The 27691-nt window shown below is 34.1% G+C and overlaps 4 protein-coding genes across 6 annotated transcripts; 3 read left to right on the top strand and 1 right to left on the bottom strand.

The window, feature by feature from the left end:
• Positions 1768-2909, top strand: LOC109342853 (transcription repressor OFP14). Its single transcript, XM_019580884.1, has one exon. It carries the CDS (start codon positions 1835-1837, stop codon positions 2768-2770), a length of 936 nt encoding a protein of 311 aa, XP_019436429.1. The 5' UTR covers positions 1768-1834; the 3' UTR covers positions 2771-2909.
• LOC109342852 (regulator of telomere elongation helicase 1) lies at positions 4612-17851 on the bottom strand. 2 transcript variants are annotated; one of them, XM_019580883.1, is made up of 24 exons: positions 17656-17851; positions 16749-17005; positions 15995-16143; positions 15226-15307; positions 14960-15107; positions 14616-14772; positions 14068-14351; positions 13876-13921; positions 12702-12846; positions 12466-12620; positions 11087-11178; positions 10906-11004; positions 10744-10812; positions 10019-10105; positions 9806-9865; positions 9615-9730; positions 8660-8717; positions 8479-8587; positions 7799-7872; positions 7551-7704; positions 7350-7463; positions 7131-7267; positions 5452-5597; positions 4612-5077 (listed from the first exon to the last, which is right to left on the bottom strand). In XM_019580883.1, exons 1-24 carry the CDS (start codon positions 17755-17757, stop codon positions 5011-5013), a joined length of 2907 nt encoding a protein of 968 aa, XP_019436428.1. In that variant the 5' UTR covers positions 17758-17851; the 3' UTR covers positions 4612-5010. The 2 variants fall into 2 exon arrangements, with proteins under 2 accessions (XP_019436428.1, XP_019436427.1); XM_019580882.1 differs by having other exon boundaries at positions 4613-5077; positions 7350-7704.
• On the top strand, positions 19544-25035 carry LOC109342849 (heat shock 70 kDa protein 15-like). Of its 2 annotated transcripts, none has more exons than XM_019580878.1 (10): positions 19544-19664; positions 20461-21661; positions 21956-22183; positions 22262-22357; positions 22478-22636; positions 23286-23480; positions 23562-23708; positions 23987-24136; positions 24221-24351; positions 24600-25035. In XM_019580878.1, exons 2-10 carry the CDS (start codon positions 20492-20494, stop codon positions 24823-24825), a joined length of 2502 nt encoding a protein of 833 aa, XP_019436423.1. In that variant the 5' UTR covers positions 19544-19664; positions 20461-20491; the 3' UTR covers positions 24826-25035. The 2 variants fall into 2 exon arrangements, with proteins under 2 accessions (XP_019436423.1, XP_019436422.1); XM_019580877.1 differs by having other exon boundaries at positions 22478-22660.
• LOC109342248 (heat shock 70 kDa protein 15-like) lies at positions 24897-27182 on the top strand. Its single transcript, XM_019580271.1, has 5 exons — positions 24897-24915; positions 25629-25855; positions 26134-26283; positions 26368-26498; positions 26747-27182. Exons 1-5 carry the CDS (start codon positions 24897-24899, stop codon positions 26970-26972), a joined length of 753 nt encoding a protein of 250 aa, XP_019435816.1. The 3' UTR covers positions 26973-27182.

Genomic DNA, 27691 nt, shown 5'->3' with positions numbered 1-27691 from the left:
ATATAATTCTTATATTATTATCATGGTATTATAAAACATGACATATTTTTTTGGTATTATCAATAATATTCTCTCATCCAATAGGTAAGAAATTATTCACTTCCGGGTTATCTAACTGTTCCTCTCAATAAATATTACTATCAAGAATCAAACATTTGATTTTTTGATATTTATAAGAATTTAGTGAGACCTTACACTTTTAAATCAATATTTTGTTAAAAAAGTCTAGAGAGTTGGTAAGTAAAAAGAGAATGAGTAATTAAATTAAATAAGAGAATTTAATACTATCCTCTAGATGTGGCATATAATGCCAAACATGTGCAAGTGCCACCACCAGTTATATCAGAATTTGGAATAACTACGTATATAAAGTATTTTTGTGGTAAAAGAATTACATATAGTGGTTGGTTAATGATTTTAAGTATGTAATATTTTTTTTTATTTACTTTGTTTACTGTTTTTTGCATTATTTCTTAAATAATATTTTTTAAAACAAGAAACATAATAATAATGCAAACAACATTGCATATTTATAAATTATTACTATTAGTGGTAATTGAAAACCAAAACGATAATTCACAAACCAAATGAATTAGGCATGCAGTAATGCTGATTAATGATTTCCAAATTATGTATATAAATTGAGTCAAATTTAGCACCCTAAACTAATTACTTAAATTTTTTTTGAGTAAATTAGACTGCACCCTGAGTTTTAGTAAAATTACATAAATCACCTCTCGACACCTACACAAACTTCTCATAGTTTTTATACTTTCGTTACACTGACCACCCATGCATAAGAAATAAGTGTAATATTTTAAACAAATTTTAAAAAAATGTGATAAATGCAATTAAGTTAAACAAAACATAATATATTGTATAGACAAGTCCAAATAATATACAAATCAATGTATCTTTATTATTTTTTTAGGTAAAGAACTAATCCTCTTTTTAATTCTAAACTTAAATTAGCTGTTTTAAATTCTTATTTTTTAAAGATGCTAAACAAAAAAAAACATGTCAAAATTCAAAACACAATTTGATAACATTACTTTTTTATTAAAAAATAAAAAGTCATACCTCTTCACAAAAAAGTGGAAAGTAATAATGAACGTTATTGTCACAGCACTAAATTCACCATTAATATTTATGAGTTTCTTTTTCTCCTTTTTTGTGGAAGTTTAATGCTTACCCGTAAGTTTTATATAAAACGCATTTAAAATGGCTCTACATATATTAAGAAAAGTATTATTTTATTCCACAAATATCTTCACCCAAGGAAGGGTAGAAAAACAAAAATATTATTTGCTATCCAAAGTCCAAACTTGACACAAAAAGATTATGATTTTTTTTTTGTTATAAAGATATTGATTTTATTATTAGTATATATAAAAAAGTCCATGTTCATCGAATCAAATTATACTACTTACTTTCTTATGCAATTTGGCAAGAAGCATGATTCTCAATTGCAACCAAGTTCATGCTTATCACCAAATTCTCCTCTAACCAAATTTATTTCATAAAATACATTAATCTAATAGTCAAACATTTCGTGTCTCCATCTTTCCAAGTTATAAATCAAGAAGACGTGAATTTAGTAGTGTAAGATTTTTAAATTGACCAAAAAATCATAAAATCGGTTTTTGGAAGTAACACTTGTTGGTAAGTATAATCACGCAAGCCGAAAACAATTAATTCTTTTGAGGAAGAGGGTGAGGAGATATATATCTATAAAAAAAAAACTTTCCATGTTATAAAACCACACTCCCATATGAACATTTTCACTACTCAATATCCCCCATCAACAAAAACTATAGCATAGCCACAATAAACCATGCCCAAGAAATTCCAAAAAACCCTTCATGATTACATCTCCAAGATCAAAACCTATCACCACCCACAAATTCAATTACCCTTTCACTCATTACCCTTTTCTAAGGGTTGGATTCTCTCAGGATGTAAGCATCCAAAGACACCTTCTTTTGCCTTAGAAGGTAGAAATGAAACTCATGATGGAAGCAATAGCAGCAACAACAACGATCATAAGGATGATGCTGCAGCAACACTAGCTGATGTTGATCGTTTCCTCTTGGAAAATTTCAAATCTTTATACCTCAAAGATGATGATGGTGATGGAGAAAATGGAAGTAAATACAAGAATACTAGAAGGGTGTTCTTAGAAAATCAAAGCCATGGTGAAGAAGGACCAAACCTAGGTCCTATGTTGTTTGATTCACCAAGGTTGTTGGAAATGCCACGTGATCTTTGTGGCTCCACTAGATTTTTCGTGAAGCCGGGGTTCTCCGGATCACTAGTGGTAGACGATGCAATGACAAGCATGACAACAACGCCAAGAAAAATATCTGATCACGATGAGACAGGCTCGACCGCAACCTCAACCACGACCGCAATAACAGTCAACGATTCATCGTCAAAGGAAGGTGTTAACATGGAAAAGACAACACTTCCAGATAATTGCATTGCCCTATTGTCATGCTCACCTAACCCATATGAGGAATTTAAGCGTTCAATGAAAGAGATGGTGGAAACAAGAGCAAGGAACCATGAAGGTGAGATTGATTGGGAATTCATGGAAGATTTATTGTTTTGTTATCTGAATCTGAATGAAAAGAAGTCACACAAGTTCATTCTTAGTGCTTTTGTGGATATTATCACTGTCATGCGTCAAAATTCTGAGTCTGGGACTATGATGAAGGTGAAGCCACATAGTGTTAGAACTGTTATGATCAGTAGAAAGGTGAAGAAATAATAATAAGATATTAGAATTTGGGTGTTAGTGTTTCAGGATCTTGAACCAAATCCACTGATTATTCAGTTGAGATTGTAGCCCAATAATGTTTTTTATAATTGATATATTATATCATCCAATTACAAGTTTTACTTGGTTCAATATACTTTTTGTTTAATCTAGATTTGGCAGAACTGATTCCACTTAATCAATGCTTCTGAGTGCAATCCAAAGTATATAGTTTCATTATATACCCTAAGACAGAGCTTAGCCATAGGATACTCTAGAGAGATAAGTACTACCCGAACAAAAGGAAAAACAAGATATTATGATTCTTTTATCATTTTATTTACGATGAAATAACACTATTATAACAGAAAGCAGAGGAAGAAACAAAACCTTTTCTATGTATTATAGGGGATGATGTTTGATTGGTGGTCATAGCATAATTGTGTACCCTAATAGATTGTGATCCCACACTTTCAATACATATTTATTTAGAACACTGGTCTTTGTGATTGTTTTAGTTATTTTTTATTGAAAAGGAAAGATAAACATTGTCTTGGGGACTAGGTTCAAGAAAGATTTTTGTTTTGAACTTTTAACTTCTTTTATATTTAATGAAATTTTCACTAATTCAATTTTTTATAGGCAAAATTTCTTTTTAATGTCAACTGATAAATTAACTTAATACTCATTGAAATAGTATTGTTTTCAACTATTGGATGATTTCATATAAAAGTCACTAAATCATAAGATCATTATTTATCTACTAAATATACATTGAATTTCACCTAATCAAAAAAGAGTGAGAACTTCTTTTTTTTATAATTATTATTATTGTTGGAAGTTTCCTCCTAAGATTCTTTTTGAGGAGCATAGATCTATTAGCGCTTGATAAGATTTGGTACAACAGAATTTCATTTGCGAGTTAAGTTTTGAAATAAAAAGAAAGGAAAAGAAAAATTTAGAGTCATCTCACAACTATATTTCATACTTTAAAGTCTTATTCCCATCAATATGCTGAATAAGATGATATTGAGTGTTGTGAAGAAAAAATGAACACTGTTTATGGTTTAAGCTTTGTACTTACGTGGTTTAAGGTGAAATATAGCTCTTTGACATTCCTTCACATTTAACTGATTATTTCTTAACGTTAACATTTTCTTGTTAAGTAACGTTATCACTTTTACAGTAAATTAATACAAATAGTACGAACACGCCATTGATTTTAATGAAAATTCATCAAAAATCACAACTGATAGTACCAACTAGCTTTATTTTAGTGACGGTACTTCAAATAGGAATTCTATAAATTGTATAATCGATCATGGTTACGTGCCGTAGTGAATTTATATCAATAGAAAACTCAAATATTCAGATCCTTTATGGTTATTTTTGATAATGGGTGCGTCAATTCGTCACTTTCTTCTACTTGAGATATAAATCAAGAGTTGAATTTTGAAGCCAATTATATACAGTATCACATGTATGACTTCAATCAATAGTCAATTAGTTATTACAAAATTCAAACATTCTTTATCTTTTGTTGCACCATGGGTTGACAATATTAAAAACTTACTCGCTGATGATACATTCTAATTAAATCTATATTTTAATCCAAGAATTTAGTCCTACAAAGATAATAATAATGTTTACAAGTCTATGAAAGTTTTGTATCAAAGACCTTAAAAATGTAAAGCAATGTTAATTTGAATGGCTTAATTATTAACCAACTTTCGAGGACCTAGCTGATAGAACTATGGCAACCTAAAAGTTGAGTTTCAATAATGCGGTTGACCTATAATTATAGGTCAGTTTGTAGAAACTGCCTTCATAAGATGCCCAACTGATATAAAAATATCAAACAAATTTGTCTGAAAAATGATAAATGAATTTTCAATATATTGATCTGTTGATCCACACAGTTCAACATCAAATCTCAAGAAGACTCGTTCCAATCTGTTTGTGACAAAATGCCATAAAGCACTAAGGTGCCCAAATGTTTCTAAAACAGACAACATGAGATCTTCTTCTCTATTAAATCAAAGAGAAGAGTAATACCAATCTCTAATTTAGATTTCTTGATCTCAGTACTTGCTCCTAGTCTAGTTACAAGTTCTCATATACACTATTATTCATTCCTTTCCATATCTTGAATCATAAAATTCAAGAGAAACGGCAAAAGTGTACCTGAGTTTTAGCGAAAAAATAATCAGTGACAGCTACAAGCAGAGCACCTTTGATTAACCTCCAAGATGTTAATTTTTTTCATCGGCATACTGTTCATACAAAGAATGATATTTTGCTGGGATGTAATCCTTGAACCTGTTGAAAACAATATAATGAAGGTTATAGTGATTTAACAACATAAGTAATTCCAATTAGATAAATTGCCAGGAATATGTTTCTGTCAAGAATAAAGCCTCATGCAAGGATATGGATGAGCCAAAATGACAAGTAATCTCAGGTGAGGAAAGTAGTCACTTTCTTTCACATGCTACCCCTTGTATTAGAATTGCAGATAACATTAAACCATGTAACTCATGCATTACAGTTATAAAGGACAAGGACGTTATGGACACAAAAATTGACTAGTGATGAATGATAAGACAAAATTTTGACTAGTGACGAATGATAAGAACAATGACATTACTTTACCAGAAAAGAGTCATTTATACTTTTATACTTTCACTATATACCTTTTAAGGAGAGGAAGCCTCTCAGGCCCAGAAAACAATCTAGAAATGCATTGCAAGATATCACCAATCTTCATCGATTTGGTTTTAAGTGCCTTCATATAACCCACAAAGTCTATATATTCTGCAGCACTGAGCTTCTCTCGAACCTGTAGGGCATGATTAAAACAAAGTAACCTCAGTCCAAAGTTTTCATCATTATATTTGACAAGAAAGGAAAACCAAATTTTATTGCCATGTTCCCTACACTATAGAGGATTGATGCTTACAGAAAAAACTCTGTTTCTATAGTTTTAAAAAATCGATCTTTGCAGGGAACTGGATTCATTTGAAGTAACTGCATTTTAAGTAACCAATATCAAGTGGAATTGAAAATCATTGTTAAAACAAGAAAATAAAAATTACAAAAAATGTTGACAGTGGAGGAACCATAGTGAGATCACTAACCAAATAAAATATACTAATAAACCCTGCAGAATGTTTAAAAATATATAAAACCTAAAAACTTATATTAAGATCAGTGACATCTTATTTGAGTCATTCTCTGGATAACTACAAAAATACCAGCCTGAGTGAGTCTGTCACTACTATTTTTAGTGGTTTTTCAAGCAGTCATCAGTGGAAAGAAGGAAATAAATAAACAGAGAAAGAATTTCAGAACCTACAGACTTCTAGAAACTACGCTAAATAGGAAAGGGAAACAAAAGAGCAAGCAAAAGGTAACACAATATTTCAGAAATTTTGTAAGAGTGGGTTAAGGCTAGTGGGGGATTGATTTCCAAATAAAAAGAAAACATCCTGAGCATTGGGTAGCCAAGAGAGGAGAGAGAGAGAGGAGATGCAGAACAGAGATGTAGAGCTGAGTATAGTTGTCTGCCTGAAGAGACGCAGCCAAGAAGATGATGACACTTTGCGAAGGCAGAGCAAGGTTTATTAAGTATTTTTTCAAGACATATTAGCTGGAAAAAAACAAATATCCTCTGATGTGGGAGAACATTTGCCATTTTAACGTTGGCTGTGACATGACAAATCTGCCAGGCCATGCCATTAATTTAACACTTCAGGACATGATGGCCAAACTGATATTGAAAAAGAAAACGAAGAGGAATTAGTAAGATCTAAGGCTGTGATTAAGGTATTTGGATGCATTTTCAGAAGCAATACTAGTGGTAACTTTATAAGCCTATGGGGAGCACTGGGTAGGTTACAAACTTTCAATAAAAAAAGCTTGCCCAATATGATGGAGTTTGTCTGTTTGGGAGTTATTAACAGAACAGAACCTATAATTTAGCTATGATACTAATCTGATTATTTTGGAGCAGATTCACAAAGGAATTAGGGTTTCAATCTAAAAAGGATAACTTAGTCTTATTTTAATGATAGAAGTGTTACATACTAAGTAGGGTCCAACATGAATTAGGTTATGAAAAAATTAAGAGAATCAATGTCAATATTAAGACTGCATATGATATTATGCTAACTGTTCATGCTTATATATTTCATTGGATTCTCTTGCGTTGCTTACATATTGCCTTTGATGATGAAAAGTAAGGACATGATCCTGTATGGTCTTAACCATGAACAGTAACTAGAACCAATGCCAATCTTTTGGCTCTAGTTACATCATTCCCTACTTCAGGTGCATGTATGCAAATCCATTTATTAACATATAATGTCTTCACCTGAGCAAGGAATGCTGATCCTTCGGTTTTATCAACAGTGGAAGCCGCAGAATCAGCAGGAAGATTCCTTTTTTGTCTACCGAACTCAGGACTTATACTTTGGGAGGTAATATCATCTTTACGATGCTGTTCTCCACCTTCAGCATTTCGACAAGCTATATTATAAATCTACTAATTTGTCATGATTCACAAAATTACAAATTCAAAAGAATTTTGTACCAGATGAATGCTCGCGAGAATTTCCAAAATGTTGCTTCAAGTCATACTCTCCACTTATAAATCTACGTTTCTTGGCAGAACAAGGTGCTATTAGCATATCCTTTGATTTTTCACCTGGCTGACAACTATCAGCCAAATCAACCATGTCACGTTCTTCTGATAGCACAATCTTCCTTCCATGCAAAACTGTGTGACATGTACCTCTTGAACTTTCACAACCTACAATCTTGCAATTGTCGGAAGCCAGAGAAGAGCGATTGGCAGGCACAACTTCCCCCAAAAATGAAGTATGCCACTTTTTACTATCAAGCGATGACGAAGCTTTTAAAGAACAATTCGGAGCTGCTGGTGTAGTCTGCAAGTACAATCATTAACAAGCTGGAGGGATAAACAGTAGTATATGGTTGAAAAAATATCAGTGTCTTTACAATGTGCAATTAAGGAGTTACCCGAGGTGAGAAAAGTTTGTCATGGTAAAATTTGTCCAGATGGTGCTCTGACGATGTCGTTTCTTCCAGAATTTCTATATGAGAAAGGATCACTCATTTTCAATCATTTTAGTAGAAAAAGAAGAAAGGATATAAAGAAAGACGGGCTGCTCTTTGCAAGAAATCAAATTTACATCAATTGTAGACTGGAATAGAACAATACAGTCAATTATAGATTTACTGTAGCAATTCACTTGCAAGTAAAAAGTTGTACTCAAATTAAAAAAATAGAAACACTTTTAAAACTCATCTAAACCAGTATGGACCACAAAATTTCTGAGAAAATGAAACTACTTTCGTGGAATGAGTTACAAAGTACTTCAGCATAGAACTAGATCCATTATTCACAGTTAGCTGAACTTTTTAGGTTGGCAAGACTCATATATGATCATGTAGCCAACATATCACCTTCTAGGCAGCTCATTTTCCCCCTTTCTCCTTTGCAGGAGGTTTAGCATTAAGTCGGCTGTAATGACAATATTCCTAATCTTTATCAAATACATTACAAATTCAACTGCTAATTCATAAAACTATAAAGCAGATCTGTTACTCTTTCAAGAAACAAACTTATAATATTTTAGAGTTGCAATCAAAAAATAAGGTTGGGACCACAAGTCAGAATGTAGTACAAAAGAACTAACCCTCTTTTTTAGCTTCTAACAATGACAGTTTTGCAGGACCCTGGGTTGTTCTTCCATCCCGAAAAAATCGAGTTAGAGTAAAAACGACTTCTCCAAATCTTGAGAAACACTGCAAGATCAGAAATCAATTAAGTACAAAAAAATTGTAATCCAGGAATACAAGTCCATTGCAGAACATCACCTTAATGTGAGGCTGTATCCAACGTGAGACTTGGGACTGACGATGCGGTTGTGCAAACCTGTAAATCACTCCAAGATTAAGAATAATCCTCAGCAAAAATTGGTAAAACAACAAAGGTCATACCGTAACAACTATTGGAATTGAATAAGTAGAAGGAATAATCAAAACTCTGTATATGTGCACTAGTTAAATTTTATATTAATGTATGTGTTCCCTACTAAATGGGAGCTCCATGCATTGGGCCACACCTTTTTTATTTAGATAAGGGTAATACTATGACCCTACGAGCCTCAGTTGGTGGTACCAGTACCCCAAGTGATATGATATGAAGTATGGTTAACTCCTTACTACTAATGAATTCATATGACATTACTTGGTGTTTGGTAGCTGACATGATTTTGAGCACATTCCAGTGATTGTGATGCATGGATAAGTTTCACTCCCATGTTTGGTTGATATAAAACATTGCTAAGAATATAATTGATTTTCCAAATAAATTCGTGTTTGAATTTTCAAATTCTTGGGAATCCCATTTGCCTGGACTTTTTTCTATAATCTTCTAGCATACAAGAGTAAGTCACATTCCGAAGTGAAATGCTCAGGACTGTAAAAACTGTCTTTGTACCAAACACTACCGTAGGGGTATTGTGGAATCCTCCTATGTATAAAAAGAAATTTAAGCATTCATTAAATAGAGAGAGGGAAAGAGAAAACACCACTAGGACACTACCATAAAAATTATCACTTGTCAGGACCAAAACAAGCCACTGATTTACTAATCATCTAGAAGACAAATAACAGCAGGGCTAATTATCTTTTCTTTCAAAAAGTAACACCTAAAAAATAGAACAGGGAGTAACTAATCAAAGCTTATGTTACTTCACTAGTAGTAGTTCCAACTTCCGATTATATGTATTTTGGAAAATTTTATATCAAAACAACTGGAGAATAAAACCTTTCATCACAGAAAATAATAGCTCCATAGTCATGCCGATGACGAATTACACGTCCAACAGCTTGATTCACAGCTCGGGAGGCTTGTTGGTTATACCACTCATCTCCGGTTAAAACCTGCTCATGTGCAAATAAATAAGCATTTACTACGTAAAAGTGTATAACATTTATGTCAGATGAAACCAATAGAACCTTGGATATCTCTCCTTGTGCATGAGGTTGTTGATCCAAATATTCACGTTTTAGACGAACCTGTTTGTGATTAAATCCAATGATTGCAATTTATTAACTTACATACTGAGCAGAGCTATATAGCTTTAGAATGCTTAATGAATAATGAACATAAAATATAAAATTCAAAGGGAAACTAAATCCCAGGGAATGAATGGAAAAAGACTATCAAACCTTAGCATCTGTAATGGTGGCAAACGGCAAACCAGTAATTACCACAGCTCTTCCAGCATGATCCGCAAAATCTAATCCTTCACTCACCTGATAAAATAACCGTAGTTCAACAGGCATGTATTGGCAAAATGAACTTCAGATGCATCTAAGTGAGGCAGTGAGCTTATATTTGATTTGCATTACAGCTCTCTTCTAGAATAATGAATCTTCTTTTTTAAACATCTATCTCTTAATGTTGAGAGTAAGTCCCACATCATCTACCTTATTGTCTCGGGAGTGGTTTAAATGCCTGATGGGCTACTCCTCTCATTGCTAATTGGTTTTGAGATTGAACCTCAACATAGTATCAAAGTCAGAGCCCAAATTCTCTCCAATTGTCATGGGTCAAAAGATGCCATTTTGTATTGGGTCAAAGGTAACCCATTGCCTAGACCTGCAGGCTTATAGAGGGGGTTTAAATACGTGTTGAGCTATTTCATTATTGCCGATTAGTTTTGAGATAGAACCTTAACACTTATTTATGCATACTACTGAATATAATAATTTATACGATATACATTTTCATGTATCCTAGATTTTTCAGATATAATGCAATATCCCTCCAACCTGTATATGGCTGTATCATACAACAACAGGTACAACCGTATAAGCATGCATCCTACTATCCTAGTACCTAGGCAACAAACTGCAATATGAATGCCTATCAGAGACAGGACAAGGCATACCTTACCACGACAAACAGCAAAAAAAACTGCTCCAGATGCAGAGGTATCTTTCAGCTTAGATACGTAGTCCTACCGAGAAAAACATAGAAGCCCATCTTAGCATATGATCCATCCAAATTCTAATTATGGATGAATGTTTCACAATGTTACTTAAAGTGTCACCTTAATTGAAGAGGCAAACAATGATGATTCCCGAGGTTCTATAACTGGTTTCTTGTGTTTGCAAATTCTCTCCCATATTGACGTTGAACTTTCATTACTCTGAAAACAAAAACAAAAAACAAAATTGGTCGGATATTAAGAGCAAACAATTCTACCACTTCATTAAGTTTGTGAGTCTTACCAAGCTTTTCCAGCACCCAATGCATTGGTCCAAAAGGTAATAAGATGGGAAGAATACAAGAAGCCCATCAGGAACAATTCGGGCCAAATTTACTGGAAAACAATATTAGCATGAAACATTTAGTATCAGTGATAATCTGACTTCTCTTTTTCTCAAATTCTGAGAAGGCATTCAAATCTTGAATCACCTATTTCCAAATTCTGTCATGTTCCTGGCTATTATTTTAGTCTAAAAATGCAGAACTTCAGAATTATGTGAAAACACAGTTGAAATCATGTAAAAATTTATAATACTAATAACTCGGGACCTGGTTTCCTACCCTTTTGATTTTGACGTATAATCTGGTTTAGGGTTACAATTATACCCTATCCAACTTCTTTTTCTCAAGTGAACTTTCTGTTTGAACTACTTCATTCCCTGCCTCCTCAACTTGGAAGATGATGATTCAGATTTCTTCAAATTTGGATTTTAGCTACCTTAGGCCCTAGAGGCTTAAACTTATTTAGGAGTTGGTGTTGTACTCTTTGTTTTCCTTATGATCCTTGACTTTTTACGTTGTTAACTTGTTTCATTATGCATTGGATTGATGGTGATTGTTCTCAAGATAATGACTGTTTATTAATGATGAATACACCTTTAATTGTAGGTAATTTTTCAAGCAATGTTAGACTTTAACACTTAACACACACCTCACGCCCAGGACTAGATAAACATCTAGAGTGAAGTTTGCAAGACTAGAAATATGTTGGTGGCCCAACAACGGGAGAAGTCCTAATACAATATTAGACTGATTGGGCCTAAGTCCACCTAAAAGCTAGCTCATCTGGGGATGATTGCTCAAGTCATTGTAAATGGTTATTTAATCATATTGGGAATGAACACAATAGATAAAAAATTCGGTTAGCTCCTATTATAGAAAATATGAAAGACTCTTGCCTTAGGTGGTTTGATCATGTGTGGAGGAGACGTTAGAAATGTCAATAAGAAGAATAGATTAAATAGAGATTAGTCCAATTTATAGAGGCGGAACGAGGCCTAAAAAATCATAGGTGAAACAATTAAGAATGATTTAGATATCAACGCTTTACCAATGAACGTGATTTATGACAGAGGATTATGACGTCCTTTGATCCATGTAGATGATCGAACATAATGGGAATAACACTTGGTTTTAGTATTCATGTAATCAATCAACGTGGGACTTTAACATATATTAATTAGATTTTAGCCTAACCTTCTTTATAGCAGCCATCCCACAATATGCAATATTGCAAAAAAAAAATATTAGGCCGACCACCCTGCATTGCTATCTAGCACTGACTAACCTAAATAAGGTTTCATTTTACCAAACTCATTATAGTCATAAGTATGTCTCATACCAATTGCATTGCCAAGCTCCTGCTTGTACTCAAGCGAATCACGAGATCGATAAGAAGAATTAAAAGTGCATCCTGAAGGACCAACTGTTACAACTCCAGCCCATATCTGACTGGGGGTTATCACATGTGGATTTTCCAGCCGAATGGGGAAGTTTCTGAGATAAAAAGAATAAATTCAGTTAATGGAAAACAAAACATTATTGAGTGAAAACACAATCAGCTAGAAAAGCACTTACAATTTGAGTTCCTCAGCAAACGATTCCATAGGGGATAATGTGCCTGATGTCAATATAACAGATCTAACCCCAAGTTTAGGGAATTCTTCCATTGCTATTCCTGGATTAAAGCACCACCAGCTGAGTGTCCTTGACACCACCTTACCTGCAGCACTAAAATAATGAGACATAATATTTGATAAACGATAGAGGTATCTAGGTTACAAATTACAATCTGACGAATAAAAAGAGTTACTTTCTTTACAAGATTAATAGTGCTAACGGAAGCACCTACCACTCACGGAATGTAAGCATCTATCACTTGTATTATATAACCAAACAGACCTATCTTAAACTTATAAATGCTAAACCCTCTTCGCATGTAAACCCCAAAAAACACAAGATCCAAAGGCCACAAAGCTTTAACATATTTAGACTATAGAAATATATTCATGACAAAATTATCCAAAGCTCTCAGAAACAACCATATTTTTTAGCATCAAATGCATTTAGCCATTTACTAATAAAAATGAAAACATAAAATGGTGGTCAAGTGCAGACCCCACCTAGTGGGGTCCAAGGAGAGTAGATGTGCACAACCTTGTCCTCACAAGCGAAAAGGTTACTTCCAGGTCACAAGGCAAGCAACCTTGTCGTTGTACCGAAGCTCGACCTCTATAAAAATAAAAACATCAAATGTCTAAATCTGAATGGTAAAAATAAAGTGGGACCGGCACAAGTAAAGGTAAATTACAAATTATGGATAAAGTTTTTTGAATAATTAAATCTGAAACTATCAACTCTGCTTATGTCATGATTATTAAAAATCATTAAGTACATAGCCAGATAAAAGGGAAGGTTGTGTTAGGCAGTTGACAGTCAATGTAAACTTTGTTGAATCTTTATGACATGGATCGATGAAATATGAAACGGTCATGAGTAATAACAGAGAACCATAAACAATACAGTGAACAAGGGCTGCATAAATTTTCGATCATAAACCAAAGAATTTTATAAAATAAAACTTGTAAACTTAGCCATAAATGTGTGCAAATTGAAATTGACATCGTAGAGTTGGTGACAAATTTAATGGACAGCAAAATAAAGGTAAAGGTAGTGTAATGAAAGTATTAAGACTATTTCAATACATTGAGAAAATTTAGTTCATCAAATCTATTGCAAGATCTCAGATTACCTTTAGAGCCATTGGCAGCCCTACCCTCAACCTCCTGCACATGAGCCTTTTATGTACAAGGAAATAAAGCTTTGAAGTTAGATATCATAACACAAGAAAAGCAAAAATACATAAAGATGGCTATGAAATAATAAGACAAACAAAACCATTCACTGAAGTGTAACTCAGATATAATACAAATCGAGAACTTACACGGTAGTATTTACCATGACCAGTTCTTCCATCCCTGAAAACAGTGTCAAGAATTTCACTGAAACTATCCAACCTGCAGATGGTGCCAGTAGATTTTTGCTGATTGTGTTCCTCAAGAAGGGTTGAAGCTTGTGCAATTGTATCCTTGAGCTTAGAAGCAGTCTTGTGTGTGATTTTAAGATCGTTCAGTAGTTCATAGATATAAGGTCCAGGTTTAGTGCATCCCAATTCCTTAGATACGATAGGCATCTCAGAAATCCGCTTTTCAAGTTTTAGAAGAAGTGCTGCAAGAAAGAAAATATCATCTTGTACCTGAGCTGCCAGAAAATATGCAGCATACAATTCTCAAAGTATCCTAACCAAAATTGAAAAACAGAATGCCATGTGCACACAGTTTGGTGCCTCCTCAAAGAAATCCAGATAACAAAAACAAACTTGACATCAGATAAGTTTTCTTCAATAATGATGTCAAGATAAGTAATAGCATGTCATGATACTGTCGCACAGAAATCAGAACATTGACAAGCATTTTAAAAGAGTAAGCTCACCTTTAAGGAGAGCAAAATCCTCTGGATTGTGTGACTTATCATTTGATTTATCTCTTCTTTTTATTGAAAGGCCAATACAAGTTTGAGCCTCAGAAATGCAAGCTGTAAGAAGCCAAGAAGGCAAGTCAAAGGAGGCTGCATCAGCACATATGCTTTCCTGCACAATGATAACTGTTCTTAAGTAATAACAAGCAAACTTGAATCACATTTAATAACATATATAACAGACTAGTGAAGAGGACAATATTAAAGATAGTATTGACTATTGACAGTTCAATACTTAATAGTTCTATGGAGTAAAACATATTTTTCCAATCACAATTTTGTAATATGCATTCTCTTACGAGGTTGTGAGCTTCATCAAATATGAGTACACTATTGCTCCAAGAAAGTTGCAGAGAATTTCTATACCCACGATCAATAAGATAATTGTATGGAGCAAATACTATATCAACAACCTTGTGGAGCTCCTTTGATAAGTAATAAGGACACCTGAGATAAGCAGACACAAAGTAAACTACAAGTCTACGCAATCAACAATTTCAATAGGAATTAAATAAATAAAACAAAGAGGTTACAAAAAGGATATGTCACGGCTGGGAAAACCTACGGCCCAAATCTTGTGCCAATATTGACCAGATCCTCAATATCTACAGGTTCTTCTCCAAGATGGGGATTGCTATTCAAATAACCTACAACAGAAGTTGAGAAACATCGCAAGCTAGTCTAAATCATAATGATAAACTACCAACACTCAAAAATTCAATGCCAATCATTTGACTTAACATTCAACAAATAACGGATAAATGCTTTCAGTTTTCAGTGACCTGCATAGACATGATATCTGATCCTTACACATATATGACATGGGTTGAACTTCACCGGTATAATTCTAACCAATCCGCAAGGGGGAAAATCAGGTATTACAAATGCATACAAAACTACAATAGTCTCTAAAAGAATTTTATTTTACATCTATTCAATGGTGTTTTCAGGTTTTGCATAATGAACATAATTTGCAAGAGAACAGAGATTAGGATTCTATACGGTAAGGTTGCACATCATATAGAAGTGTTCACAACTAGTTCAGTAACTGTTAGGAAGCAATTGCAAGGTATGGGACTTGAGTCCCACATTGGCAGTATGTTACTCTAGTGGGGGGTATAAGGTCTTGGGCTCTCCAACTAGAACAGATAGCTTTTGTGAAGTGGTTTTCGCATGGTTCTCATCAGTAACACAAATTATTCATAAAATGAAAATGCCAAGAATGACTTCTCACGCACCCATGAAACAATGAGTAGAATAAATTTCCAAGCAATCTAAAATCATATTTCAAAGTTGAAATTGTATGCGTAGAGCAATTTAAGAAAAATATTTACCAGAAACTTCACTGAAATGTTTACATTGATGCTTCCCACGCCTTCGGCAAAGCATTCGGCAAGCATTTGATTGTGTTTTTCCGTGAAGTTGCTTCACTTGATCATGAATGCAAAGTTGTTCCCGAGATCCTAGGACTATCATCTTAGGCCTGCATACCAATGAATAGCAAGCACCACATAAGCATAACCCGAACACATTTATATCACCATAAAAACTGTATGATTTGAGTCTGTAAGGTTGTTTCAATGCAACAGAAATCTGGTGGTTTCAGAATTCAAGGGCGGAAACAAAATGCTAAGTGTAGGAAAAGGAAAGCAAGTATAGAGATAAAACATATCTGAAATGGTAACTGACATTAACTGATTAAAACCTAAATGATTGTAGCATAAATATACAATGATCTAGAACACTGGAACAGTGCAGAAGCCTAACTAACTAATAAACTACAATGAGATGGCACCAACTTTTAGGTTGACCAGTCAGCTTCACACAACTAATATGTTGCAAATTACTCTAATAGGAGGACATTAAATATCAACCAGGATAGCCCACAAAGTCCATGATCTGTCTCTGCACCACAATCACCAATTTGACAGGAAACAAAAATGCTTAAATGAGAATGGCAAATTTTCATGACACTGCTCCACTAGTAGCAACATTGGCAACAACCAACAAATAGTACATAAATATAAACAAATATATCAGTTATTTGCAAAAGTTTAGCAATATAGATCTTCCAAGGTATAAATTGACCTGTAAGAAGTTCGTTTCAACTCCTGAATTACTTGACGGATCTGACTATGAGTGCGAGAAGTATATACAATTGTAGAATGGCCTGGGGCCTGAGATTGTGATAGTGAAACATCAGTTATACCATCCGACTTATCACCAGTCTTCATGCTCACACCAGTTGTGAAACTGCCCAAACTCTTCCTCCAGGCTAAGGTAGCACAGAGAAGACATAGTGTTTTTCCAGTTCCCGTGGGGCTCTCCAATAGTGCATTACTTTTCTGCCATGGAACAACACATAAGATGTGAAATAAAGCACAATATTATGTGTCACACTGTAATAACCGACCATGATAATTATGGTGAACAGAAGATGTGAAATAGATACCATCAGTGCCCACCTTTGTTACCCATCATTTGAAAACAAAAATCAAGTAATTCAATACAGATAATGACTTCAATTGGACGTTATTCTCATTAACAGGGGCAATATTCTATTATACCATTTTATGCTAAACCTCACATGGCATAACTCTTCAAAGTTTTGATTAAGGGTGTGATTCAATGAGTTAGTATAAAACCGAATAGGCATGTGATAATAGCTTATTTCAATGAGTTTATCAGAGAAATTTCTGAAAATAGATTATCACCATCCTATAAATTCTTTATAGCATGTCTGAATAAGTGCATCAGATAATATTATAGAATAAGCACTTAATTAACTAGCTTATGCGTATCTAATTATCTTAGACACGTAAAACCTAACTATCATTATTCTTAACCATTGCAACAGGCAGAAAAATCAATTGTATCAGTCCATTGCATCGAATAACGAAAAACAAAAAGTCAAGGACACTAGTATGTAATAGAACCACATCAAAATTTCCTGGTAATAAGTAACAAAATTACGAGATTACTTCGAAATAGTTACCTCCTGAAGTGATTGCATGACTTTCTCCATATAAACGATTTGTGAATCATATGCCTCATAGGGGAAATCAACGTCGATTCCCCTGATATTGTACGTTGGCATTTCTTCGTGTTGCTCTCGATTCCACCAAGAGAGAATGGTTTCTACGGAAAGTTTGTTTTAAGCATGAACCCTAAAGGGCGAGTCATAGTGAGATTATTTCCCGCCAATGCGTTCGAGTGTGACATTTGCTAACGACGTCGTATTATAACATATGATAAATTCATATAGCAATACTAATTTTAGTTTTTTTTGGTTTCATGCTATACCCTCGCAGTAGAGGCAATCTCGTCTGAGCCGAAAACATTCATAAGTACGTGGGGCTAACTTTCTGACCGGACATTTTTTTCATTCACAATACTCGAACTCGATAACTTATTTAAGAGAAATCAAGAATGTACCACTTGAATTAGCACCCGTTAGTATACTAATTTTAGTTAATTTCATTAAACAAGATATATAGTATGATTATAAACAAATTAACCAATTTTCATCTAATATTCTTAATTTTGTATTTACATTTTAAAACAATGCATGTTATATACTTCACATCTCCAATGAACTTGCATATGATAAATTGCTAATGATAATTATAAATCTATTTGTATTTTGAGGAATATGGTAAGAGACTTGTCTATGGGAGTTCGGCTAATTTTCTAAAAGGTTTAAAAATATCATTATTATGTATAAGACAAAAATTTAGTATATTAGCACTAATAACTAATTTCATGTTTCAAATAAGCAATATAAATTATTATTTTTCATTTCGTAACTTAAGCAATGAAATAATGGAGGTATGATTATGATAGAGCAACTTAGTTAATGTATGTTGTTAACATAATTTATTTCAAGAATTGTGTTTAACTTTTCAAATAACATAATGGAATGAAAAAGAATAGTTCACAAAGAAAATGGAACAAAACTCATTTCACTTTAATGCTTATGTTTTTTTTTGTAATACTAAAGGGTGTTTCATTATCTCTGTTGGTAAGAAACTAATCTCTTTCGGGTTGTGTGGTTGTGACTCTCAATAAGCATCATGTCATTGATTTTTGATAATCTTAAGCATCTACCGAAACCTTATACCACTAGATTAATACTTTATTGGTCTTGAATGTTTATGTTTACCACAATTTATGGAATAACTTGTCAACCACTAAAAACCTAATAAAACATTTAAAACTAGAAAGTGAAGGTTAAAAAAATGATAAACTAATTATTAAACTTAAAATATTTGTTGGAACTAATTGACTAATCAACTGATTATTAATATTGTTAGATCAGCTGCATAGGAAGAGAGAAGGGAGAGGAGAAGAAGAAGAGAGAAGGAAGAGCAGAAATGCAATATGGAATTAATGATGGAGATAAGGCCAAAGGGCCAATACATATAGGAAGTTAGGAGAATACAAAAGACAAGACTACCATTTACTAATAACTAAAGTACATTTAACAAATATATATGGACACATGTAGATTTATTTGGGCATCACATTTTATAAAAAAAACTAATATCTTTTAAGATGTGAGACTATTTTTACAAATAATTATATCCAAACAAACAAAAGAAGAGTACATAAAAAACCCAAGCCCAATATCTTTAAAAGAAGGCCCACAACAACCTCAACTAGGTTTCACAAACAAACAAAAATAAGTCTCAAAGAATAAAAATTAAGAAAAGGAAAGAGGTTGTTTTCATAGATGATTCTAGAATCAGTAAGATACTCCAGACATTTCTGGACCAATGAAAACAAAACACGTATTTTGTTACCCTTTCAAATACTCAAAACTAGTCTAAAACGTTAATATAACAATTAGAAGGGTCATAAACATAAATTAAAACAAAATAAAAAATTACATAACAGCCCCAAAACATGTTTATTTATTAATAGACTTGTATTCTTCACATTCTCTTAACTTTTTTCCAGAACCACACAAAACCCTTTTCTCTGTGTTCATTTTTCATTGACTAGGTAAACCCTCATTCTTCTTCTATTTGTTTTTTATTTATTTATTTTGCATTGTGTCACTTGAGTTTAATTAACACAACTTTGATGCTATGCATTAGATTTGGTATCTGTTGTTCAAGTTGGTTTAGTTTTTAGTTGTATTTGCAACTGAATGTTCGTTTTTTGTATGTTTTAACTGTTGTATTTGATCAATGACACTATTGAGATGCAAGTTTATACTATAGCTGTTGTCATTGTTGTTATGAGTGTTACCCATTTTGTGTGTTTATGTGGAGGAAGTATTTTGACCTAATATTGATGTGTATTTGCGGCTTAATGTTCAGTTTTACTTCTATGTGGTTGCTGTTAAATTTATATTATTACTGGCCCTTTATCTTTTACGGCTAGGTGGGAGTTTCGTGCACTGTGCCGATTTTTTACCGACAACTTTTTGTTACTATATGTGAGTCATGGACTGCTGTGTAAGCCATTGTCCCTACAATTAACCTATCTGTGTTTGTTCACTTGTTGTTCTTTCACTTTTTGTCATATTTATTACCATATTAGAGAACTATGCGCATAGCCTGATTTTTAATGCACTGTTCTGATTATTTTTTCTACTTGTATTTGTTATTCTTTCCATTTTGTCTTATTTTTCTTACCTTGCTAGAAAATATGTGCCGTAACCTCCTGCGTAATGCACTGTGCCCGTTAGATTTCCTATTTGTCTATGTTGTTCATTACATTTTAATCGTATTTATTACCATAGTAGAAAGTTGTGAGCATCAGACTTTAATGTGACGGTTACTTTTTATTTCAGATTTTGTTGTTGGTTCAGAGATCAAGCAAAGATGAGCGTGGTTGGTTTTGATTTTGGGAATGAGAGCTGCATTGTTGCAGTTGCGAGGCAGAGGGGGATTGATGTTGTGCTTAATGATGAGTCGAAGCGTGAAACTCCTGCAGTTGTATGCTTCGGTGACAAACAAAGGTTCATTGGAACAGCTGGAGCTGCTTCTACTATGATGAACCCGAAGAATTCGATCTCACAGATGAAGCGTTTGGTTGGAAAGAAATTTTCTGACCCTGAGTTGCAGAAGGATCTGAGGTCACTGCCTTTTGTTGTTACTGAAGGGCCTGATGGATACCCATTAATTCATTCACGGTACTTAGGTGAAGCTAAGACATTCTCACCAACCCAAGTACTTGGAATGATGTTTTCGAACCTTAAAGAAATTGCCGAGAAAAATCTGAATGCAGCCGTTGTTGATTGTTGCGTTGGAATTCCAGTTTATTTTACTGATCTTCAGAGGAGGGCAGTCTTGGATGCAGCTACTATTGCAGGATTGCATCCACTTCACCTCCTTCATGAAACAACAGCAACTGCCTTGGCTTATGGAATTTATAAAACCGATCTTCCTGAAAATGATCAGCTGAATGTAGCCTTTGTTGACATTGGACACGCTAGCATGCAAGTATGCATTGCCGGGTTTAAAAAGGGGCAGCTAAAAGTGTTGGCTCATTCATATGATAGGTCTCTCGGTGGTAGGGATTTTGACGAGGTTCTATTCCACCACTTCGCTGCAAAATTTAAGGAGGAGTACAAGATTGATGTCTTCCAGAATGCCAGGGCTTGTCTAAGGTTGAGGGCTGCTTGTGAGAAGCTGAAGAAAGTGCTTAGTGCAAATCCTGAGGCACCTCTGAATATTGAGTGCCTGATGGATGAGAAGGACGTTAGGGGTTTTATCAAGCGTGACGAGTTTGAGCAACTAAGTTTGCCAATTTTGGAACGAGTGAAGGAACCATTGGAAAAGGCACTTGCAGAAGCAGGTCTTACTGTTGAGAATGTACACATGGTTGAGGTGGTTGGTTCTGGTTCTCGTGTACTAGCTATAAACAAAATATTGACGGAGTTTTTCAAAAAAGAGCCTAGGCGGACAATGAATGCTAGTGAATGTGTTGCTAGGGGTTGTGCATTGCAGTGTGCTATTCTCAGTCCAACATTTAAAGTTCGAGAGTTTCAGGTAAGGTTTCTTCCATTGGACTAGTCTCTATTTCAGTTTACGAGGCCTTCTGATTTGTTACAAGAGTGTGTAAGCCCGTTTAATTCATATCTCCAGTACTTGTGGACTGTAAATTTTGAATTCCAGCATTTGTTATGCACTCTAAGTTGTTTGTCTGCCTTAGTCTAAAGTTCATCAGGGATCACAAATTTTGTGTATTTCATGCTTTTGAATTGATATTTCCCTGCAGTGAATTATACATGCATACTTAGGTTTGGATTTGATCTGACGTTGCTTCTATTTTTTAATATATAGGTCAATGAAAGCTTTCCATTCTCAGTTTCTCTTTCCTGGAAAGGTTCTGGTCCAGATGCACAGGAAAGTGAAGCAGATACTAAGCAAAGTGCCGTTGTTTTCCCTAAGGGAAATCCCATACCTAGTGTCAAGGCATTGACATTTTACAGGCCAGGAACCTTTTCTGTTGATGTACAATATGATGATGTGAGTGGGTTGCAAGCATATGCACCTATCAGCACATATACTGTAAGTCAGTTTTTGAGTTCCCTTTCTTTATTACTAAACTTTTCTTCTGCCATTGTTTTGATTCTCGAATGTATGCAGATTGGCCCTTTCCAATCCGCCAAAAGTGAAAAGGCAAAAATTAAAGTGAAAGTTCGTTTGAATCTACATGGGATTGTATCTGTTGAGTCAGCAACCGTAAGTTTATTCTGTATTAGTGTCTGCTTTTATTTTTAATAATAATAATAACTTCTGTTTTGATGTCATGGTTGCAAACCACAGCATTTGTTCCTAATTTTTGTTTTATAATTTTTTTAGCTCCTAGAAGAGGAAGAAATCGAGGTTCCAGTTTCGAAAGAACCAGCAGGAGAAAACACCAAGATGGAAACTGATGATGCCGCTGCTGATGCCCCTGTGGCTGAAAATGGCCTTCCTGAGACAGGAGATAAGCCTGTGCAAATGGATGTTGATACAAAGGTAGACAGTGAAAGAAAATTTGAAGCACCTGCTCAGAATAATTTGTTTTCTTCTGTTATATTGAATTGTATGATATGACTTTGTCTTTTGTTACTTTAAACTTGTGAACATTTTACCACATTGCTGCTTTTGACAATGGAAAGCCCATTGCTCATTTAGATTAGTATTCACATCGTGAATTTGCTATTGCTAGGTAATTTTGTTTGGAGTTTGGGTTTTTGAGACTAGAATAGATTATAACTATGACTCTGATAAGATTATAATATCATAGTTTAAATTGTTTAAACTAGCTGAAAATATTTACCTGAAGAGTGAAGCAAAAATATGACCCCGTTGTTGAATTTTTATTGTGGTATTTACTTGTGTTTGGGTGTTATGTGGTGCATTTAATTAATGTGATTTCCTTCTTCACTTGCCATGCTTTCATTATAGAGAACTAAGGTGCACCTTGTTCTCATTTTTTCCCTATTTCCAGGGTTTAGAAAACATTAAGAGAAAAAAGACAACAAGCTCCATGTCTCCCCTTAGAAATATACGGAAATAATGATAGTGCATGCATGTTATGGGTTGTTGGATTTTGTGTATCAATTTTGTTGTCAAGCATGGTTCATTAAGTGTAATTTGTTTGGCTATTTTATAATATTTGCAGGTTGAGGCTTCAAAGAAAAAGGTAAAGAAAACAAACATTTCCGTTGCAGAGCTAGTTTATGGTGCAATGTTGCCCGTGGATGTCCAGAAAGCTGTAGAGAAGGAATTTGAAATGGCTTTGCAAGATCGAGTGATGGAGGAAACAAAAGACAAAAAGAATGAAGTTGAGGCTTATGTTTATGACATGAGAAACAAAGTGAGTGTTATCTTGTTTTTCTCCTTGTTTGAGGTTGAATATTTGGCTTCGCTCAAACTAATTACTTTGTTATCATTTCAGCTTAATGACAAATACCAAGAGTTTGTCATTGCTCAAGAGAGGGAGGAGTTTATTGCTAAACTTCAGGAGGTGGAAGACTGGCTATATGAGGACGGTGAAGATGAAACCAAAGGGGTTTATGTTGCCAAACTCGAAGAGCTCGAGAAGGTATGAAAATTCAGTGATTAAAGAATCACTGCCCCTATTGAACTCCATGCGATAAAGGCTTGGTTGTTGTCGAAAATCCCCAAAATCCTTACTCCTATCCCCTGATAACAATAAAACTTCGCGATGATGAAGTTATTTGCGATGATGAAGTTATTAGTGGCAATAAAACTCGATGCACATGTGTTTTTTGTGCTGTTATATAACCTCACATAAGTGGAAGAGATATTTCTGTTACTTTTAGTTTTTTGTAGTGTTAATGAAGATTTCTGAAAATGCAGCAAGGTGATCCAATTGAAGAGCGTTACAAGGAATACGAGGAGAGGGGTGCAGTAATTGATGAACTTATCTATTGTATAAATGGTTACAGAGAAACTGTAATCTCAAATAATCCCAAATTTGATCACATCGACATTAGCGAGAAAGAGAAGGTAAATTAATCAACAATTTTTCCGCCCCGAGTTTCTTGTTCCGGTTGCCACTTAATCTGAAAGTAGTTTTCATCTTATTTGTAGGTCTTGAATGAATGCCTAGAGGCTGAGAATTGGGTTAGGGAGAAGAAGCAACAGCAGGACTCACTTCCAAAATATGCCACTCCTGTACTCTTATCAGCTGATATAAGAAAGAAAGCTGAAGCTGTTGATAGGTATTGTTTGTAGTTTCATGGTTTTCTCATTATTTTCATTAGAATGTAAAGATTTATACGCATTCACTACACCATCCATCATTCATTTGGATTACTTTTCTGAAGAGTCAGTGATAATTAAATTAAATATGAACGGTGGATGATACAATGACAGTGTATAGAACTCATACGCTATCAGAACATACATTTTTTTCTCTCGTTTTGTTTGTTGATTGTAATGTTCATAGTTTTTGGTTTTGCATTAATAGGTTCTGTAAGCCAATTGTGACTAAACCAAAACCAAAGCCAGCCAAGGTGGCAACTCCAGAAACACCCCCAACTCCACCACCTGAGGGTAATGAGCATCAGCAACCTCAACAAAATGGCAATGGCAGCGCTAATGAGAATGCAGGGGACAGTGGAAATCAGGCCCCACCAGAGTCTAGTGAACCAATGGAGACTGATAATAAGACAGAGCACACTGGCTCAGCATAAATTTTGTTGTTAATTTTGCTATGAAATTCATGATAAGTCTAATGGAATGTATCCCTTATAAGAATAGGAATATGAATTGTGAATGGGAAAGTAAGGTTTTTGGGTTGCTGAGATGAAATTATGATTTTAGGATCTTCTATAGGTTTTAAGATTATTTGGCCTACTTTTTCAGGTTTTTTTGACTACTTGGAATCAAGATTCTTGTTTTTTCTTATTAAATATTCCAATTTTATTAAGGATTTAATACGTATACACTGATCTTACACTGTCACTAAATCATTTACCATTGATTTGTTAACTATCATTGACTCTTAAACAAAAGTAATACAAATTAATGGTGGATGATACGCTGACAGTACAAGTTTATTTATCATGTTTTTTAATCCCTCTAGGGGGAAGAAGATTCTGCTGTATATAATGCTTGCATAATGTATACACTATTTATTCTCTTCTTGGGGTTTTAACGTTAGAATTCAATTTCTTACGAATTGATATATGTATCAAAAATATTTATTCTCTTGCATAATGTATACACTATAATATTCAGTCGAAATACTTGTGTATTTTATCCACACAATGTAAATTGTTTTGGTTGACATAAAAAATAATCTGGGAAAATAACATTTTATATTCTTATATTTGCATATACTTACACTTACATTATAGTTCTGCCACTTATATATCATATGAAGCAAAACCTTACGTGTGGATGCATTGCTTATAAGTACAAAATAAGATTAAAATCATACTAACCAAATAAAAACCTAGTTTTTTGTTGCAGTAATTTTAGTTGAAAATTTTAGTGAGTGTTATCTTGTTTTTCTCCTTGTTTGAGGTTGAATATTTGGCTTCGCTCAAACTAATTACTTTGTTATCATTTCAGCTTAATGACAAATACCAAGAGTTTGTCATTGCTCAAGAGAGGGAGGAGTTTATTGCTAAACTTCAGGAGGTGGAAGACTGGCTATATGAGGACGGTGAAGATGAAACCAAAGGGGTTTATGTTGCCAAACTCGAAGAGCTCGAGAAGGTATGAAAATTCAGTGATTAAAGAATCACTGCCCCTATTGAACTCCATGCGATAAAGGCTTGGTTGTTGTCGAAAATCCCCAAAATCCTTACTCCTATCCCCTGATAACAATAAAACTTCGCGATGATGAAGTTATTTGCGATGATGAAGTTATTAGTGGCAATAAAACTCGATGCACATGTGTTTTTTGTGCTGTTATATAACCTCACATAAGTGGAAGAGATATTTCTGTTACTTTTAGTTTTTTGTAGTGTTAATGAAGATTTCTGAAAATGCAGCAAGGTGATCCAATTGAAGAGCGTTACAAGGAATACGAGGAGAGGGGTGCAGTAATTGATGAACTTATCTATTGTATAAATGGTTACAGAGAAACTGTAATCTCAAATAATCCCAAATTTGATCACATCGACATTAGCGAGAAAGAGAAGGTAAATTAATCAACAATTTTTCCGCCCCGAGTTTCTTGTTCCGGTTGCCACTTAATCTGAAAGTAGTTTTCATCTTATTTGTAGGTCTTGAATGAATGCCTAGAGGCTGAGAATTGGGTTAGGGAGAAGAAGCAACAGCAGGACTCACTTCCAAAATATGCCACTCCTGTACTCTTATCAGCTGATATAAGAAAGAAAGCTGAAGCTGTTGATAGGTATTGTTTGTAGTTTCATGGTTTTCTCATTATTTTCATTAGAATGTAAAGATTTATACGCATTCACTACACCATCCATCATTCATTTGGATTACTTTTCTGAAGAGTCAGTGATAATTAAATTAAATATGAACGGTGGATGATACAATGACAGTGTATAGAACTCATACGCTATCAGAACATACATTTTTTTCTCTCGTTTTGTTTGTTGATTGTAATGTTCATAGTTTTTGGTTTTGCATTAATAGGTTCTGTAAGCCAATTGTGACTAAACCAAAACCAAAGCCAGCCAAGGTGGCAACTCCAGAAACACCCCCAACTCCACCACCTGAGGGTAATGAGCATCAGCAACCTCAACAAAATGGCAATGGCAGCGCTAATGAGAATGCAGGGGACAGTGGAAATCAGGCCCCACCAGAGTCTAGTGAACCAATGGAGACTGATAATAAGACAGAGCACACTGGCTCAGCATAAATTTTGTTGTTAATTTTGCTATGAAATTCATGATAAGTCTAATGGAATGTATCCCTTATAAGAATAGGAATATGAATTGTGAATGGGAAAGTAAGGTTTTTGGGTTGCTGAGATGAAATTATGATTTTAGGATCTTCTATAGGTTTTAAGATTATTTGGCCTACTTTTTCAGGTTTTTTTGACTACTTGGAATCAAGATTCTTGTTTTTTCTTATTAAATATTCCAATTTTATTAAGGATTTAATACGTATACACTGATCTTACACTGTCACTAAATCATTTACCATTGATTTGTTAACTATCATTGACTCTTAAACAAAAGTAATACAAATTAATGGTGGATGATACGCTGACAGTACAAGTTTATTTATCATGTTTTTTAATCCCTCTAGGGGGAAGAAGATTCTGCTGTATATAATGCTTGCATAATGTATACACTATTTATTCTCTTCTTGGGGTTTTAACGTTAGAATTCAATTTCTTACGAATTGATATATGTATCAAAAATATTTATTCTCTTGCATAATGTATACACTATAATATTCAGTCGAAATACTTGTGTATTTTATCCACACAATGTAAATTGTTTTGGTTGACATAAAAAATAATCTGGGAAAATAACATTTTATATTCTTATATTTGCATATACTTACACTTACATTATAGTTCTGCCACTTATATATCATATGAAGCAAAACCTTACGTGTGGATGCATTGCT

This window comes from Lupinus angustifolius, chromosome LG03 (genome assembly GCF_001865875.1).
Source record: "Lupinus angustifolius cultivar Tanjil chromosome LG03, LupAngTanjil_v1.0, whole genome shotgun sequence".
In the NCBI taxonomy this organism is placed as follows: Eukaryota; Viridiplantae; Streptophyta; class Magnoliopsida; order Fabales; family Fabaceae; genus Lupinus; species Lupinus angustifolius.
This window is presented reverse-complemented; position numbering and strand designations above follow the sequence as displayed.

Excerpts from the sequence above, each read along its gene's own strand:
- LOC109342853 (XM_019580884.1), top strand. The coding sequence starts at position 1,835 with ATGCCCAAGAAATTCCAAAAAACCCTTCATGATTACATCTCCAAGATC.
- LOC109342852 (XM_019580882.1), bottom strand. The coding sequence starts at position 17,757 with ATGCCAACGTACAATATCAGGGGAATCGACGTTGATTTCCCCTATGAG. Across the intron at positions 9,731-9,805 it reads CACAAGGAGAGATATCCAAG|GTTTTAACCGGAGATGAGTG; the intron begins GTTCTATTGGTT and ends GCACATGAGCAG. Across the intron at positions 5,078-5,451 it reads AGGCTTCCTCTCCTTAAAAG|GTTCAAGGATTACATCCCAG; the intron begins GTATATAGTGAA and ends TGTTTTCAACAG.
- LOC109342849 (XM_019580877.1), top strand. The coding sequence starts at position 20,492 with ATGAGCGTGGTTGGTTTTGATTTTGGGAATGAGAGCTGCATTGTTGCA. Across the intron at positions 22,358-22,477 it reads TATCTGTTGAGTCAGCAACC|CTCCTAGAAGAGGAAGAAAT; the intron begins GTAAGTTTATTC and ends TAATTTTTTTAG. Across the intron at positions 23,709-23,986 it reads AACTCGAAGAGCTCGAGAAG|CAAGGTGATCCAATTGAAGA; the intron begins GTATGAAAATTC and ends CTGAAAATGCAG.
- LOC109342248 (XM_019580271.1), top strand. Across the intron at positions 25,856-26,133 it reads AACTCGAAGAGCTCGAGAAG|CAAGGTGATCCAATTGAAGA; the intron begins GTATGAAAATTC and ends CTGAAAATGCAG. Across the intron at positions 26,284-26,367 it reads ACATTAGCGAGAAAGAGAAG|GTCTTGAATGAATGCCTAGA; the intron begins GTAAATTAATCA and ends TCTTATTTGTAG.